This window comes from Bos indicus x Bos taurus, chromosome 15 (assembly GCF_003369695.1).
Source record: "Bos indicus x Bos taurus breed Angus x Brahman F1 hybrid chromosome 15, Bos_hybrid_MaternalHap_v2.0, whole genome shotgun sequence".
Lineage (NCBI taxonomy): Eukaryota > Metazoa > Chordata > Mammalia > Artiodactyla > Bovidae > Bos > Bos indicus x Bos taurus.
Window position 1 is genome coordinate 2,334,745 of NC_040090.1, and position 17,169 is coordinate 2,351,913.

A 17,169-nucleotide genomic window follows, 5' to 3' on the forward strand; every position below is an offset into this window, starting at 1 on the left:
TTGAATAAAATTCAGACTCTTTGTCATGACCTCCAAAATTCAACCAGGTTGGGCACCAACTGCCTCCAGGACTATACTTACCTCCCCTTCCCCCTAGTCCTACGCACTTACAATCCCTTCAATATATCAGACATGGTCTCATATCAGGATCTTTATTTATTTATTAAAGGATCTGCTCTTCCCTTTTCTTGGAATGTGTTTTTCCAGATCTTGTCATGGCCACTCCCTAATTCTATTCAATTCTCAGCTCAAATACCTGAAACAAGCCTTCCTCAACCCCTGAACTTCCTTACTTAAAATAGCTGTTTCCACCTGTGACACTGTCTGTCGCCTGACCTCACTTTTCCTGTCACAGGCCTTCCTGTCCCCGCGTATGAAAGCCAGCACTGTGAGCCCATCATCTAGCTCATGTACAACGAAGCAACAGCCAGGAAAGCAACGCTGCTGCCGTTTCCCTTGACTCACTATGTACTCAAAAAACATTTGTTTGGTGAAGAAATAACAAATATTTCCTGACACTTTATGCATTAAGTTTTACAAATCATTTCTACTCAATGTATCGATTTTTTTTCCCCAGATATTTCTCTTGCAATTGTGTTACTTACACTTAGATGGCAAGGTTTTCTATTAATTTATTCAGAAAGATTAAATTTGCTTTTCTCAGGGATAGTGAACACAAAAGAACAAGAATGTTATAAAATTTGGTTGTCTGTCTCTTGCACAAAATATTTATGCTTTCTAAATCTAATGAGATGAATTATTGATTAAATGCCATCTTTGCTTCTCAAGTCTTAAAAATCCTTAATTTTTTTTTTCAGTTTCTTTCTTTAGTTTGTGAGTGCATTAAAGACAGAGACTGTGAATTATTCATTCTTTTAGTCCCAGGGCCAGACTTAGAGCCTGGTGAATAGAAGGTTTATAATAGATGTTCCCTGAAAATGACAGAGGAATGATTCAGGGAAATATAAGAATTTAAGTACAGATTTATGTCTTTCTTCTGTAAAAATTGTCAAGGTTTTCATAAAAGTTTGTGATTCCTTATCTTCTTAATTAGTTGTCTTTTGTGTCCTAAACTTGATCTTAATTTAATTTCTCAAAAAACTCCCAACCTGCACTTAAATCTATTTCTAACCAGCCAACTTCCCCATTACTCACTGCAGATGGAGCGATATCTTAGAATGAATACACCTTCTGTAGGATCTATAAGACAGAAGTAACAGAGGTCCAGGACAGGTCCACAGGGATGAGGCACAATTCAAACCAAATGAGCAAGATCTGATCATCACTGTTTTATTCCATCAAATATGGGCTTAATGGAATCACAATAAAGAGAGAAACTTATATCTCTGCCTAACTGATGTTTATGCAACCTAGAAGATTCTGGCATGATGGTTTAGTACGCAAGACAGCCTTTATTCCTTAAAATTAAATTTAAAAAGTGCTCTATTTCTTCCTAGAGTGATAGTCACTGTAAAATGTTAAAATGATATTATTAATATCATAGTATTAATAGATATAGTATTGATCACTTTACCCATGAAACAAAACCACCATTTTGGTTACATGCTGCTGTATAACAAACCCCAAATGTAAGGGGCTTAAAATAATAGTAGTCATTTGATTGTTGTGTCTCAGAGTTCTAGGAATTGACTGAAGACAACCAGGCAATTTTCACTTAGAGCTGTGAAACGTGACATTTTTGCCATCAGTGTTGAGGCTAGAATATCAGCCAGAGTCTCACTCCCTCCTGTGGCGGGTGCCTGGCAGGAGACTCAGAGGCTTGTTGGCTGAAACACCTGGGATACCTTGTGCGTCTCTCTCTGACTCTCTGTGGTCTCTCCAGCAGGGCGACCTCAGAGTAGAGGGACTACTTCCATGCTAATTCAGGCCCCAGAGTGCATTCTTGAGACAGTGCTACAGGAAAGTGTACAGGGTTTTCTAAGAGCCTCGGGGATCATGCAGCACCACTCTGGGATCCTCTGTTGGTCAAAGCCACCCCCACAGTCCTCCAGGTTCAGGGGAAGGGCCTCAGACTCCACCTCTTGATGAGGAAGTGGCAAGCCCTTCAAGAGCATGTGGGACGGAAATGTTGCTGCATCCATTCTTGGAAAACATAACCTGCCATGGCCACTGTTAATATTTTGCTGACTCCTCCCAAGCATCTCCTTCTGCATATTCTTTTTTACATAAGTGGATTTTAATGATGCACACCATTATAAAACCTTATTTGCTGTTATTAGATCCCTTGTTACATTGCAACTCCAGTACTCTTGCCTGGAAAATCCCATGGATGGAGGTGCCTGGTGGGCTAAGAGTCGGACACAACTGAGTTACTTCACTTTCACTTTCACTTTTCACTTTCATGCACTGGAGAAGGAAATGGCAACCCACTCCAGTGTTCTTGCCTGGAGAATCCCAGGGACGGGGGAGCCTGGTGGGCTGCCGTCTATGGGGTCGCACAGAGTCGGACACGACTGAAGCGACTTAGCAGCAGCAGCAGTCACATTGCAGGTTAGTAATACGTCTTGTCACACAGAGTTAGCAGCAGACCTGGGCCAGATCTGAAGCCCCTTGAGGAAAAATCTAGGTCTCATGTTGATCCACGTGGAATAAAGAAAGCAGAGGTCAAGTGACAGTTCCTGTTGGAGCTATGGGATAAGGTGGATATTGAGGTACTCGAGGAAGGATGTTAAGAGGATGTTTGGTAACCTATAGAAAAGCAGGTGGATTTTACACCTGCTTTTTAGTAATGTAGTTTGAAGGAACTGGTAACCACTGTCCTCAAAGATGCACTAGCTAAACTATAGGTACTACATGCACGTCTTACTGTCTAAGTCATGAACAATTTTCACAGAATTCTCTAGTTGCATAGATTATAATCAGTATGTATGTTACTGTTGTGAGTCACCACGGGCATCAGGCACTTTGTTTCCAAGACCAGTGCTGTGTGGAAAAGCCCCAGCCCCGCAGTGACTGGAATAGGAAGCAGATTTCTGAAAGTCCACTAAAAGTTAAACCATCGCATCTATGCCATGAACTCTGAGCAGAATCATCCATTCTGCAATGGGGACAAAGTAATTCAGATGCTCAGGGCATCACAGGGAGAGCCCTTCTCCCATGGAGGAGTCTCCTCAGGGCCCCTTTCATGTCCTTGTTCCTCAGGCTGTAGATGAAGGGGTTCATCATGGGGATCACCACAGTGAACAGCACCGCCCCAATCTTGTCTCTGTTGTCAGGGTCAGAGGATGAAGGGAAGAAGTAGACCCCTGCGATGGTCCCGTAGAAGAGGAACACGACTGTCAGGTGAGAGCCACAGGTGGAGAAGGCTTTCCACCGCCCCTCTGTGGGTGAGAGTCTCAGGACAGCCCTGACGACGCAGACATAGGAGATGAGGGTGAGGGCGAAGGGCAGGGTGACGACCGACGAGCCCACGACAAAGAGCACGAGCTCATTGGCCGTCGTGTCTGAGCAGGACAGCCTGAGCAGTGGGGCCAAGTCACAGAAGAAGTGCGGGAGAGCATTGCCATCACAGAAGACCAGTCGAAGGAGCAGAAGGGTGTGTGTCAGGGCGACAGCATTACTGAGGACCCAGGGGATGGCAGTCAGCCAAAGGCAGAGCCTGGGTCCCATGATGGCCATGTAGTTCAGAGGGTGGCAGATAGCCACAAAGCGGTCACAGGCCATGACCCCCAAGAGGAAGTTGTCAATGACAACAAAGACAATAGAAAAATACATCTGTGTGACGCAGCTCTCATAGGAGATGGATGGACTCTTGGTCTGAATATTCATCAGCATTTTGGGGACTGAGGTGGAAATGGAGGAAATATCAGCAAAGGCTAGGTTGGCGAGGAAGAGGTACATGGGGGTGTGAAGGTAAGAGTCCAATCCGATGGCCAGAATGATGAGCCCGTTCCCCACCACGGTGGCCAGGTACATAGCCAGGAAAAGCGCAAAGAGGAGCTCCTGCTGCTCAGGTTGGGTGGAGAGTCCCAGGAGGAGGAATTCGGAGACGCTCGTTTGGTTTCCTAGATGCATATTTCTGCTGATCTGGAGAAAGGACCGCAAAGTCTTCACCCCCACAAGGAAACCCAATGTGGTACTATTCAACTGGGGTCACGGGGAAGCCTGAAGGGGAATGAAGGGTGGAAAAAGGTTACTTAATAAGGGAACTATTTCAGCTGTGCAGAGACTCAGGAAATGCCTTAGAAAGAAAAGACAGGGACATGATAGATACTTCTCGATGAATATGTTTTAAGCTCTAACATGGTTCTGAATGTGATTTTTACAGTTGGCTCCAAATTAGTGACAAGCCCTGAACTGAGGACAATATATGAGGTATGTTCCATTCTCTAAAGATGTGAGATAGCTCTGAAGGAATTACTTAAAAATGAACTAACCGGTCCCAAGACCTTCCCCACCACTCACCTACATCCTTTTGAAGAGTCATTAAAGTGAAGAGTTTGGGAGTAGCCAACTGAGTGTTAGGTGTGCTCGTGAGAATACACTATATGTGGGTTCTTCTTCCCACTCAAATTCAAGGGACAATCCCAAAAGAACTGTTCTCGGAGAAGGTGTACAAGAAAGGGAGACCAGACAATTACTTCATTTATGGTTAGATGTTGGGTGAATGGAGAAAGTTTAGGGGACACGTAAGAGCCTAAAGTCTTGTGTTTTCCTCTCTGTCGGAAGATGGGAGGCACAGTGCATCAGCTCACTACTGATACGGCAGGACCGTCCTGCATCCTCACAGGGGACACAGCGCGAGTTGCCCACAGGCCAAGTGGCGGCTGCAGGAGGTCGTTGAGCTCAAGCTTCCTTGTTGGGACTCCAACCAGGAAGAAGCCTTTTGGGGAAGAGGAAGTTATAGAATAAGGGATCAGGGAGGGGCTGTCTTAGGAAACAGGCAGTCATAGAGAGATCAGGGAGAAAGCTCATCGCCTTTGTCAAGGAAATGCTTCATGGACCAGTCCCTGAAAGGCCTCTGAAGAATCCCAAGTGTTCTCACGGTGGAGCAGGCCTGCCACCTGCAACTCACCGCCCCCTAGTATCCCATGGCACCAGACAGAGGATGTCCCTTTCCACTGCCAGCCTTCTCCTTGCGGCTCCCTGCGATACACCCCCACACTGCAGAGCAGACTCAGCTCAGAAGGGAGGACACAGACTGCGAAGGATGTGAAACTGAAGTTTCTAATTGGGCCAGGCTTTCGGCCACCTGGAAGTGAGCCTTTAGTTCTAAGGTAAAACTTATTTTTAAATAGTAAAAGTGATCAGAAAATGACGAGAACCTCCCAAGGTGTTACCCGGGGCAGGGGTATTGGACTGAGTATGGTTTTCCTTGGGAAGAACACTGGCTTGAGAGCCAAGAGGTTCGGGTCTCACCCTCTGCTCTCATAGTATTGTCTCCCTCTCAGTTTTTCTCTCTCTTCCATTATCTCCAAAATCTTCATCCCTCAGAGATTAGAGAGAGAGCCAAGTCTTCATGTAGGTTTTCTTTCCATGATGGAGTCAGAAGAACCCCAGGATTCTGGAAAACTGAAGGCAGTGAAGACTGGAGTAGGAGGTCTGGGGTCTCTTAGCCCCCATGAAGCGTGGCTTACAGACTCAGAGAGAGGCAGAGAGAGAAGCTTAGAGTGGAGGTGCCAAGGCAAAAATAAAGAGAGACAAAGAAACAAGCAGGCCAAACACAGACCAGACATCTAACCTAAGGGCCAGACACGGAGCAGCCTTCGAGCATCCTGTGAGGGTTAAGCCCTGGACTGGTTTGGGATCGACTAGCATGAGCAAGTGTGTATTTTGAGTGACAGTCTCACCTTCCTGCCTTTCCTGTCCTGCCACCAGAAGTCCTGCAAAACTCGCCCGAGTCCCTGGGGCCCCTGCCTAACTAGCTGAGAGCCGCAGTGCTAGTCTAAACGGGCTCACCTCTGAAAGACGCTAGGACCTCAGGATGTCACTGGGCTCTAGACCCAGCAGCATAGCTTGCTGATGACAGGGCTGCAGCGGGGAGACAGAGAGCAGGTCTCATGTACTTCTCAGAACCAGGCTCTTTCCCCAAGCACAGAACTGATAAAGTCACGGTGCCAGGCTCACATGGGACAGTCAGCTACTTGTAAATCCCTGGGGACAGTGTCCCTGAAGGCTTTCCTCAGGACAGATGGTTGTTTTCACACCCCAGCTCAGTGAGGTATACAGGGAATAGACGGGCTGCTCAGCTTTTTTGTTTGTTTGCCTTCAGATGCCTCTTCCCACCTGTGATTCCAGGTTTGTAACTTAGTCGCTTATTACCTTTGGTAGCAAGTGAATTGTTTGCTGTGTGTCTTATGTTCCTAGTGAGATAGATGGTAAGAATTTTGAGAGTTCCTTCTCTGCTTTCTCACTAGTGCCAAGTAGAGGGAAAACAGTAAACACCTCAAGAGCCAACTGTAATTCCTGCACTAGGGATTATGACTCCAAAGAGATGCCATGTCTCGTGGAAGCGGGTAGGCTACAGTCTTCTTCCCACTTGAATGAATGTCAGTGTTGGAAGGGAATCTAGGGACCCAGTGATTTGGCCCTTGGGGCTCATAGTTGCAAACTAAAGAAATAAACTCTGGGTTTTTAATGTTGAAAGGAAACGTATTGCAATGATATTCGGTTGTTCACAGATACACTGGGAAGGCTGGAAATATAGACCCTGAAATAGACAGGAAAACGGAAGGCTGCATATACAGTGAAAGTGAAAATTGCTCAGTTGTGTCCGACTTTTTGCAACCCCATGGACTGTAGCCCACCAGGCTACTCCATCCATGGAATTCTCCAGGCAAGAATACTGGAGTAGGGAACTACCATTCCCTTCTCCAGGACATCTTCCTGACCCAGGGATTGAACCTGGGTCTCCTGCATTGCAGGCAGATTCTTTACCATCTGAGCCACCAGGGGAGCTCATATAGCTAGAAAGACAACCAAAATTAATAGACTCCTACTTCTAATCACTGCACGTGCTTCATAATCTAGTTTGGTTACTTCTCACCCAGACCAAGAACAGTCATCTCCTCCGCAACAGGAATCAGTGTAACCTATGGGCTAACTGTATAGATATTTGTGACTAATATTTAAAATAACTGAGTAATGGAGAAAAAAAGGCAAATTATTCTATCTGTCTGGTCATGACTAGGAAAAAAATGTGTGTGGAGCCAGAATCCTTATTTCTATAACTGGACCATGAGGCATATTTTTGAGTTCCTTCTCCTACTACTGCTATGGTCTGAATATTTGTGTCCCCTTGGACATGGAACAACATACTGGTTCCAAATAGGAAAAGGAGTACGTCAAGGCTGTATATTGTCACCCTGTTTATTTAACTTATATGCAGAGTACATCATGAGAAATGCTGGACTGGAAGAAACACAAGCTGGAATCAAGATTGCTGGGGGAAATATCAATAACCTCAGATATGCAGATGACACCACCCTTATGGCAGAAAGTGAAGAGGAACTAAAAAGCCTCTTGATGAAGGTGAAAGTGGAGAGTGAAAAAGTTGACTTAAAGCTCAACATTCAGAAAACAAAGATCATGGCATCTGGTCCCATCACTTCATGGCAAATAGATGGGGAAACAGTGGAAACAGTGTCAGACTTTATTTTTCTGGGCTCCAAAATCACTGCAGATGGTGACTGCAGCCGTGAAATTAAAAGACGCTTACTCCTTGGAAGGAAAGTTTTGACCAACCTAGATAGCATATTCAAAAGTAGAGACATTACTTTGCCAACAAAGGTCCGTCTAGTCAAGGCTATGGTTTTTCTAGTGGTCATGTATGGATGTGAAAGTTGGACTGTGAAGAAGGCTGAGCACCGAAGAATTGACGCTTTTGAACTGTGGTGTTGGAGAAGACTCTTGAGAGTCCCTTGGACTGCAAGGAGATCCAACCAGTCCATTCTGAAGGAGATCAGCCCTGGGATTTCTTTGGAAGGAATGATGCTAAAGCTGAAACTCCAGTACTTTGGCCACCCTATGCGAAGAGTTGACTCATTGGAAAAGACTCTGATGCTGGGAGGGATTGGGGGCAAGAGGAGAAGGGGACGACAGAGGGTGAGATGGCTGGATGGCATCACTGACTCGATGGACGTGAGTCTCAGTGAACTCCGGGAGTTGGTGATGGACAGGGAGGCCTGGCGTGCTGCAATTCATCGGGTCGCAAAGAGTCGGACATGACTGAGTGACTGATCTGATCTGATCTGAAAATTAATATGCTGAAACATGACTCCAGCTGATGGCATTAGGAGGTATAGTCTTGGAAGTTGATTAGGTCATGGGGACAGAGCCCTCAGGAATGGGATTAGCATCCTTATAAATGAGGTCTGAAAAAGCTCCCTTTGCCCTTCCACTTTGTGATGATATAATCAGAATATGGCAGTCCATAAACCAGGAGGCAGACTCTCACCAGACACTGAATTGCTAGAGTCTTGGTCTTGGACTTCTAGCCTCCAGGACTGTAAGCAATAAATTTCTGTTGTTTATAAGCCACCCAATTTATTTCATTATAGCAGCCCAGAGGGACTATGATAACTACTATCTCATCACAGGTCTTCTCATTTCTAGAGCCTGAAGGAAGAATTTAAGTCCTGATATTTTATTGGGCAGATGAAATCCCAGGGGTTTAAGGAGGAGGACAGTAGAGGATGCAGAGGCTAGGCTAAATGCAACACAGTGCAAAGAAAGACACTGTTGCAAGGGTGATTGTTCACCAGGAGCGTGGTCTCCTTAGATATATTCAATCAACATACTCCTTGGAAGGAGAAATCCTAGCTGGGATCAGTCCAGGGAGAGAGGAAATGGATACTTATGTGCCCTGTTCCTTTTCATCTCTTGCTTCCCATCAGCCAACGTCCATCCCATGGGGGCCTGACAATCTCGAACTTGCAAGTTGCATCACCTGTCCCCCTGGTGGCCACACAGGAAGTCAGGAATCAAATTCCACGAGAAGACTATTGGAGTCCAGAAGCTGAGGGAAGCTCTGCATGAGCATACAGGCTTAATGTGGGTGTCAGCCAGTGAGAGAGCTTGGAAAAAGATGGCAGAGTTCCACAGGGAAACTATTGGTTCCCAATTGGTTCCCAACATAGGTTGGTGACTGGGTTAACTGCAAAGAAACTCAGGGAAATTTACAGTGGGTGATTGTGGTAGTGGTTACCTGACTGCATTTGATCAGATTCTTAGAGTTATACAGTAAAAAGTATGCATCTTACTGTTTGAAAATTATGTGCCAATTAAAAATGAAAATAATATAAAGTAACAAAAAAAAAACATGTACACACTCAAAATATCCAATGTGGTCCCCACAGATAGTCTAATTACTTCTTCCTAGAAAAGTAGGAAGAAATACTGTGGATGTTCTCATGGAGACAGCCCTTGCGGGCATCATGTCTCTGTAAGTCACTCCTGGTTCCCATGCACTAGCTTCTGAAATCCAACACGACTCTTGATGGCCTCCCTTTAGAGGAACCAGACTGTGGTCCTAGGCTCTGTGATCACTCTGTGTTCATCTAAATGTCAATAGTTGTTTGTACCTGCAGGTCCTCTTCTGGCTGTTAGGATTTCCTATGACTCTGCAGCCATAGCCGAGGAAATACTCCAAGGTAAAAATGACATCGAGTAAATATAATAAGCTTTACTTATATTTTGTACAATTTAATTATATTAAAACTATAAACCCTCCTCTCAAGTTATTTTATAGACATTTCTTTATTTGCTGTTTATAAACATAATTCTGTGGATTTGGGGGGAAAAGTAATTCTATTACATTTATTTTACAAATAAAGAGGTAAATGATTTCTCCAAGAGCACATAAAGAATGCATGGAGAAATCTGAACTTGAACCCATATTAACATAGTTTCCACTATTATTCCCTGACTTAGAGACCTTGAAATCTTTGAACAGCACTTGAGAGAGCTTCTCGAACAGTATTTATGCATTATTCCATGGCTGAATTATTTATTCCAAACAACTCTTCAGGATTGGCTGCTGCTTGTTTTTAAGCAGCCAAATAAGCTTCTATACTCAATTGCTATTGTTTAGTAACTAAGTTGCATCCAATTCTTTGCAACCTCACAGACTGTAGCCCACCAGGCTCCTCTGTCCCTGGGATTTTCCAGGCAAGAATACTGGAGTGGGCTGCCATTCCCTTCTCCAGGGAACCTTCCCAACCCAGGAATTGAACTCATATCTCCTGCACTGTCAGGCAGATTCTTTACTGCATTACACACTTTCAGGGAAAACCGTAATTCATGCAAAAGCAGTGTGGCAGCTACACCCAGTGATTTACTAAGCACAGATACGTTAACAGATATTTCAAAAAAATTTTTAAACACGGAGGAGTTTTCTTTTAAGAAGCAGCATATTAAATATCAAATATTAAATATCGGTAGGAAGTTAGGTGATACTTAGAAACATTATCATGATGTTCCTCTAAAAACATTATTGAAAAAAATAGTCTAGGTGATGCTCTGATTAGGTACTAATTTCATCTTGTTCACTATATGTGAGCCTCTTATTAGAGGCAAAGAAAAAAAAAAGGAGAGTTATATGACCCTTCTTTAAATTACAGAAGAGACCAAAGCAAGTTAGTAAGATCCAAATTTCGTTTTAATATTTTCCCAGAATTTTATTTTTAATATTTCTAGCATAGCTATCCATGTTGGCAGTGATGTGGATAAAAGTATAGGCTTTTGATTAGGTTTTAAATGGGTTTAAATCTTGAATCATCCTCGTATCAGCTGTGTACTTGTAGAGCACCACATTCCTTCAGAAATCCTCAATTCTCCAACAGTAAAATAAGAATAAGAATGCTACCTACCTTGCACACAAACACACTTTTATGTCTTACGCTCTTAGCATTTGTTTCAGAACATAGTACATAATAACATGATGTGTACGTTAAGTTTGGCAAGCATAAAGCCTTCACAGGCTGGGCTTGTAAAGTGCAGTTGCCAAAGGTTTAGGTGGAAACTGATAGAGAATAGGAGACAGCATCGGATGGCTGTCTGTCCAGAGGGTTCTGATTCAAATAAAAGGAATTAAAATATTGTTCCTACACAAGAACAGATTCACATAAAATATTTAACAACTTGGGGTTTGCCGCTAAAACAGACCTGCAGGGTAAAGGCAAGCCATAAATAATTATTCACCTTCCATCTGTGGTGCAAATATGGGATTATTGTACTGAATAAAGAATGAGTTTAAGGAAAGGAGCAGAGAACGCAATGGCAACCCACTCCAGTACTCTTGCCTGGAAAATCCCATGGATGGAGGAGCCTGGTAGGCTGCAGTCCATAAGGTCACTAAGAGTCAGACACGACTAATCGACTTCACTTTCCTGCATTGGAGGAGGAAATGGCAACCCACTCCGGTGTTCTTGCCTGGAGAATCCCAGGGACAGGGGAGCCTGGTGGGCTGCTGTCTCTGGGGTTGCACAGAGTCGGACACAACTGAAGCGACTTAGCAGCAGCAGCAGCAGCAAAAGGAGACTCTTTAAACACAAGTTAAAATATGTATTTCAAGAAATATTTTTTTTTTTTAAGAAAACTAGCCACATTAAAGTGCCAAACCAAGCAATTGTATGAGTGGAGCAGGAACAGAGTGAAACTTACAGTGACTTTATGGTGCGACAAAAGGCAAATTGAAGAAGAAGCTTCAAGATTTCACAGCTCACACATAAAGCACCACATATTGCACCCACCCTGCCAAATCAATGCAGAAACCATCATTCTCTCCTAACAATATTATAGCTGACACTAAGCAGGCCATGATAACAGGCTTACTCATTGGTTTTTAACGCAATATCTCATTTAATTATTCGATAACATCTTGAGTTAGATCTCATTACTATTTTTATTTTGTAAATGGAAAACTTTAGGTTCAGGGGACTTATGTTAGGATTCATGATTTCTGGACAGCAAACAGTAGGGCTGATCTGCACCTCATCCCAGAGTCCAAGCTCTATATGTGATGTTATGCTTTCCCTACAGAATCACTAGCTGTATAAGTCCCTACTGCTCGGGTTATCCCACCACTTACACTATGTATATAAGTCTCAGTAACTACACTGGGGAACTCCAAACACAGGATTTGAACCAATGGAACGAATGAGCAATTTTAAACTAAGTTAAATTTAATTTGATTTAAATTCAATTTAATTACAGTTAAATTTACTTATTTACAGTTAATACTTTGGCCACCTGATGTGAAGAGCTGACTCATTGGAAAGGACCTTGACGCTGGGAAAGACAGAAGGCAGGAGGAGAAGGGGACGACAGAGGATGAGATGGTTGGATGACATCACTGAGTCGACGGACATGAGTTTGAGTGAACTCAGAAAGATGATGAAGGGCAGGGAAACCGGGTGAGCTGTGGTCCATGGGGTTGCAAACAGTCAGACACGACTGAACAACAACTTGATTTAAATTCAATTAAGACCATTTTGCTTAGCAATCACTCTATTTGGACCAGAAACTTGGCTTGCCATCCATACTTACATAAATATGAATCAAATCAGTCAGTCCTAAAGGAAATCAACCCCGAATATTCACTGGAAGGACTGATGCTGAAGTTGAAGCTCCAATACTTTGACTACCTCGTGTGAAGATTTGACTAACTGGAAAAGACTAACTCTGGGAAACATTGAAGGCAAAAGGAAAAGGGGGTGGGAAAGGATGAGAATGTTAGATAATATCACAGATTCAATGGGCATGAATCTGAACAAATTCCGGGAGATAGTGAAGGACAGGGGAGCCTGGCATGCTGTGGTCTATGGGGTCACAAGGAGTTGGACACAACTTAGCAAAATTGAACAACAATGACAACAACAAAATATGAATAAATTACTCACCATCTTGTTCCTCACTATTTAAATGAAAATAAAAACTAACCAACGTCTAGAAATTGCTGAGATGAATCATGAATGGATATATATGCAAAGTGTCTAGAGCTATTATGGCAGTTGAGTAATGTAATAGTGTAAGCTTTTACTAGGATAGAAAAAACTGAATTAGCAGAGACAGAGTATCCCAGATATGTCATCTTGGACAAATCATTAAATTTTCCAAATCTCAGTTTGCAAATATACAAAATTTTAAAACTAGAGAGATAGGGTCTCTGTTGGTTTGGGAAAGTTTACAATTTAATAATTTTTAAATCTAGATAATTAATGTATTAAATTTTGTAGTTAGATATCAACAATCTTGAAATATGTATTCAGTTCAGTTCAGTCACTCAGTCGTGTCTAATTCTTTTCAACCCCATGAATTGCAGGATACCAGGCCTCCCTGTCCATCACTAACTCCCAGAGTTCACCCAAACTCATGTTCATCGGGTCGATAATGCCATCCAGCCATCTCATCCTCTGCCGTCCCCTTCTCCTCCTGCCCCCAATCCCTTCCAGCATCAGAGTCTTTTCCAATGAGTCAACTCTTCGCATGAGGTGGCCAAAGTATTGGAGTTTCAGCTTCAGCATCAGTCCTTGCAATGAACACCCAGGACTGGTCTCCTTTAGGATGGACTAATTGGATCTCTTTGCAGTCCAAGAGACTTGCAAGAGTCTTCACCAGCACCACAGTTCAAAAGCATCTATTCTTCGGCGCTCAGCTTTCTTCACAGTCCAACTCTCACATCCATACATGATCACTGGAAAAACCATAGCCTTGACTAGACAGACCTTTGTTGGCAAAGTAATATCTCTGCTTTTGAATATGCTATCTAGGTTGGTCATAACTTTCCTTCCAAGGAGTAAGCGTCTTTTAATTTCATGGCTGCAGTCACCATCTGCAGTGATTTTGGAGCCCCCCAAAATAAAGTCTGACACTATTTCCACTGTTTCCCCATCTATTTGCCATGAAGTGATGGGACCAGATGCCATGATCTTCGTTTTCTGAATGTTGAGCTTTAACCCAACTTTTTCACTTTCCTCTTTCACTTTCATCAAGAGGCTTTTTAGTTCCTCTTCACTTTCTGCCATAAGAGTGGTGTCATCTGCATGAAATATGTATTGGCTATAATGAAATAAGCATGTGGTATATATGACAGAGGATGAGATGGCTGGATGGCATCACTGACTCAATGGACATGAGTTTGAGTAAACTCCGGGAGTTGGTGATGGACAGGGAGGCCTGGCGTGCTGCAGTCCATGGGGTTGCAAAGAGTCGTTCGTACATGACTGAGTGACTGACTGAGCTGAACTGATATAAACATTTCAGTTTCACTGCAATTTTTATTCCACTTAACACTCTTGTCCTTACTTTCACTTGCTACAGGACATCTCATAATTCCCAAAGAACATCAATGGACAACAGGATGGAAGTGACCCAATGTGTCTTCATGTCCAGCTCTGCAACCCCAGGGACTGTCACCCACCAGGCTCCTCTGTCCATGGGAGTCTCCACGCAAGAATACTGGAGTGGGTCGCCATTCCCTTCTCCAGAGGATCTTTCCAGTCCAGGTTTTGAACCCAGGTCTCCTGCATTGCAGGCAGATTCTTTACTGTCTGAGCCATCAAGGAAGCCCTCTTTGCAGTTTACAAGGTCATCTCCTATAATGCTTGTGCTGCTCAGATATTCTTTTTTGCAGCCTTTGCCACTCTGGTGAATTACTTTTTGACATCAGTAGCCTGTGTTCACTATGCAGCAGTGTGTAAGCCCCTAAATTATACCACCACCATGACACCACGTGTGTGTGCACATCTGATCATGGGCTATGTTTGTGGCTTCCTGAAAGCCTCCATCCATATTGGGAATACATTCTGTCTGTCTATCTGTAGACCCAATGTGGTCCATCACTTTCTGGGCTATTCCAGCCATCATGGCTCTGTCTTGTTCTGACAGGCATGTAAGGGAGAGGGTTCCTGTTTACGTAGCCAGCTTCAACATCTTTTTTGTTCTCTTGGTTATCTTCATAGCCTACATATTCATATTTATCACCGTCCTAAAGATGCACTCCTCTGCAAGGTACCAGAAGGCTTTATCCACCTGTGCCTCCCACCTCACTACAGTCTCCATCTTCTATGGGGCATTCATTTTCATGTACTTAGAGCCCAGCTCCAGCCATTCGATGGACACTGACAAATGGCATCTGTGTTCTACAGTAGGGTCATCCCCAAGATCAATTCTGTGGTCTCTAGCCTGAGGAACAAGGAAGTCAAGAGTGCCTTCAAGAAGGTTCTTTAGAGGCAAAACTGTCTCTAGGTTTGTGATTTTTGATGTCATAGGATTCATGTCAACCTTGTTTTATTTTTCTCAGGTCTTCTCCATGTACACAATCACATTTAAAGGCCACACTGAATTAAATTCCTGAAGGGATATCCTTCTCAAGGAAAATTTATGTCCAGAATAATAAAACCTGAATGCAAATGGCTAAGATGAAGCACAACATATCTGTGTCCCACTTGTCAAAATCTTTGTCAAGGAGATTTTTTACTGAATAACTCATTCTATATGCATGTCCTCTACCACACGCCACTCTAAAGATACGTGTGGAACAGAGGCACAGGTGAGCCCGTGAACCGAGGTCCATGTATGTGTCTCACATGGATGCATGTATATGGGCGTGTGAAAGTTGCCATATATGATGGAACGTGTCTGGTTTCTTTAAATAATTCAAGTAATTAATTGGAGTATTAAAACATCAATTCAAGTTTAATGCTACTTATTTTTTTGTTGAATTTCATAAGTGTTATAGCACTTATAAATGTTATGTGTCCTAAAATTGAAAATAAGATGATAAATTTTAAATAAAAGTATTTGCTTTTTCACCAGCACATTTTAAGTGTAGATTCGTAAGTATATCACATTAACTTAATTTTTATGAGTTGACTGAGTCATTTTATACAATCAACATGTTCACATTAAATTTTCCAAAAGAATAGAAGAGCCAGAGTCCAATAAGAATGGAGAAAAAAAATTTTTTTAATTAGAAAATCACTGCATATAAGTTATAATTGACTGAAATTATTCTGAATGTTCATATAAATATAAACATGACATATCTGTCAGCATGTTTCTCATCTTGGAACCATTTCTAATTATTATTTTAAATGGTTCTTTAATTTAAGAACTATTTTAGATTACATAAAATTATCAAAAATAGAACTAAATGCTTCTATGTAATATTGTGGCAGGCTGAAAATAGCCTGCCTAAAGATCCAAGGCTTAATTACTGGAATCTGTGAATACTAATTTATATGGCAAGAAAAATGACTATGTAGAATGACTATTAAGAATTTTAATTTGAGAGGTTATCCTGAATTATCTCTTTGTATCCTAAACCCTAAGGAAATCCCATGTATTATTATAGGAAGGAGTTAGAGAGGATAGGATTCTGGGAAAATGCAGGAAGAGAATGCAGAAAGACCGGGGATATGGGTGCTTATCTAAACAACAACTGCACAGGCAGAATCTGTCTAATGTAAACATCTGGGAACTCTGGACTCAAGACTTGCAACCTTCAGAGGAAGATTTAGATGATAAATTTTGCTTGATTTCAGCTCTTACAGACCCATTCCCCACCCCTCGTGGTGTTACAGACAGCTGTGTTTGTGTTCCTAGAGCAGCTTGCAGCAGTCAGGGTGGCAAAAAGGACTCTCATCTTCCCAATATTGGGAACTTGTGCCCTGCTTTCTGATCGTTGCTTCTAATCACAAAGTTGCAAAGAGATAGGCAGCCATTTTTGCTGCAATAGAGATCTCCTCAAGAAAATTAGAGATACCAAGGGAACATTTCATGCAAAGATGGCACTATAAAGGACAGAAATAGTATGGCTCTAACAGAAGCAAAAGAGATTAAGAGGTAGCAAGAATACACGGAACTGAAATGAAATGAAAGTCGCTTAGTCATGTCCAACTCTTTGTGACTCCATGACTATACAGTCCATGGAACTCTCCAGGTCAGAATACTGGAGTGAGTAGCTGTTCTCCTCCTCAGGGGATCTTCCCAACCTAGGGATAGAATCCACGTCTCCCTCATTGCAGGCAGATTCTTTACTGTCTGAACCACAAGGGAAATCCAAGAATACTGGAGTGGGTAGCCTATCCCTTCTCCAGCAGCTCTTCCTGACCCAGGAATTGAACCAGGGACTCCTGCATTGCAGGTGGATTCTTTACCAGTTGAGCTACCATTGAAGCCCAGAATACACAGAACTATACAGAAAAG

The 17,169-nt window shown here is 42.8% G+C and overlaps 1 protein-coding gene and 1 pseudogene across 1 annotated transcript; one reads left to right on the forward strand and one right to left on the reverse strand.

Annotated features, from left to right (window-relative positions):
* Positions 1-3,087: 3,087 nt before the first annotated feature.
* Positions 3,088-5,392, reverse strand: LOC113905991 (olfactory receptor 1S1-like). Its single transcript, XM_027564024.1, has 3 exons — positions 5,380-5,392; positions 4,716-4,843; positions 3,088-4,068 (listed from the first exon to the last, which is right to left on the reverse strand). Exons 1-3 carry the CDS (start codon positions 5,390-5,392, stop codon positions 3,088-3,090), a joined length of 1,122 nt encoding a protein of 373 aa, XP_027419825.1.
* Positions 5,393-5,499: 107 nt separating this feature from the next.
* Positions 5,500-15,189, forward strand: LOC113905992 (annotated as a pseudogene).
* The last annotated feature ends 1,980 nt before the right edge of the window (positions 15,190-17,169 follow it).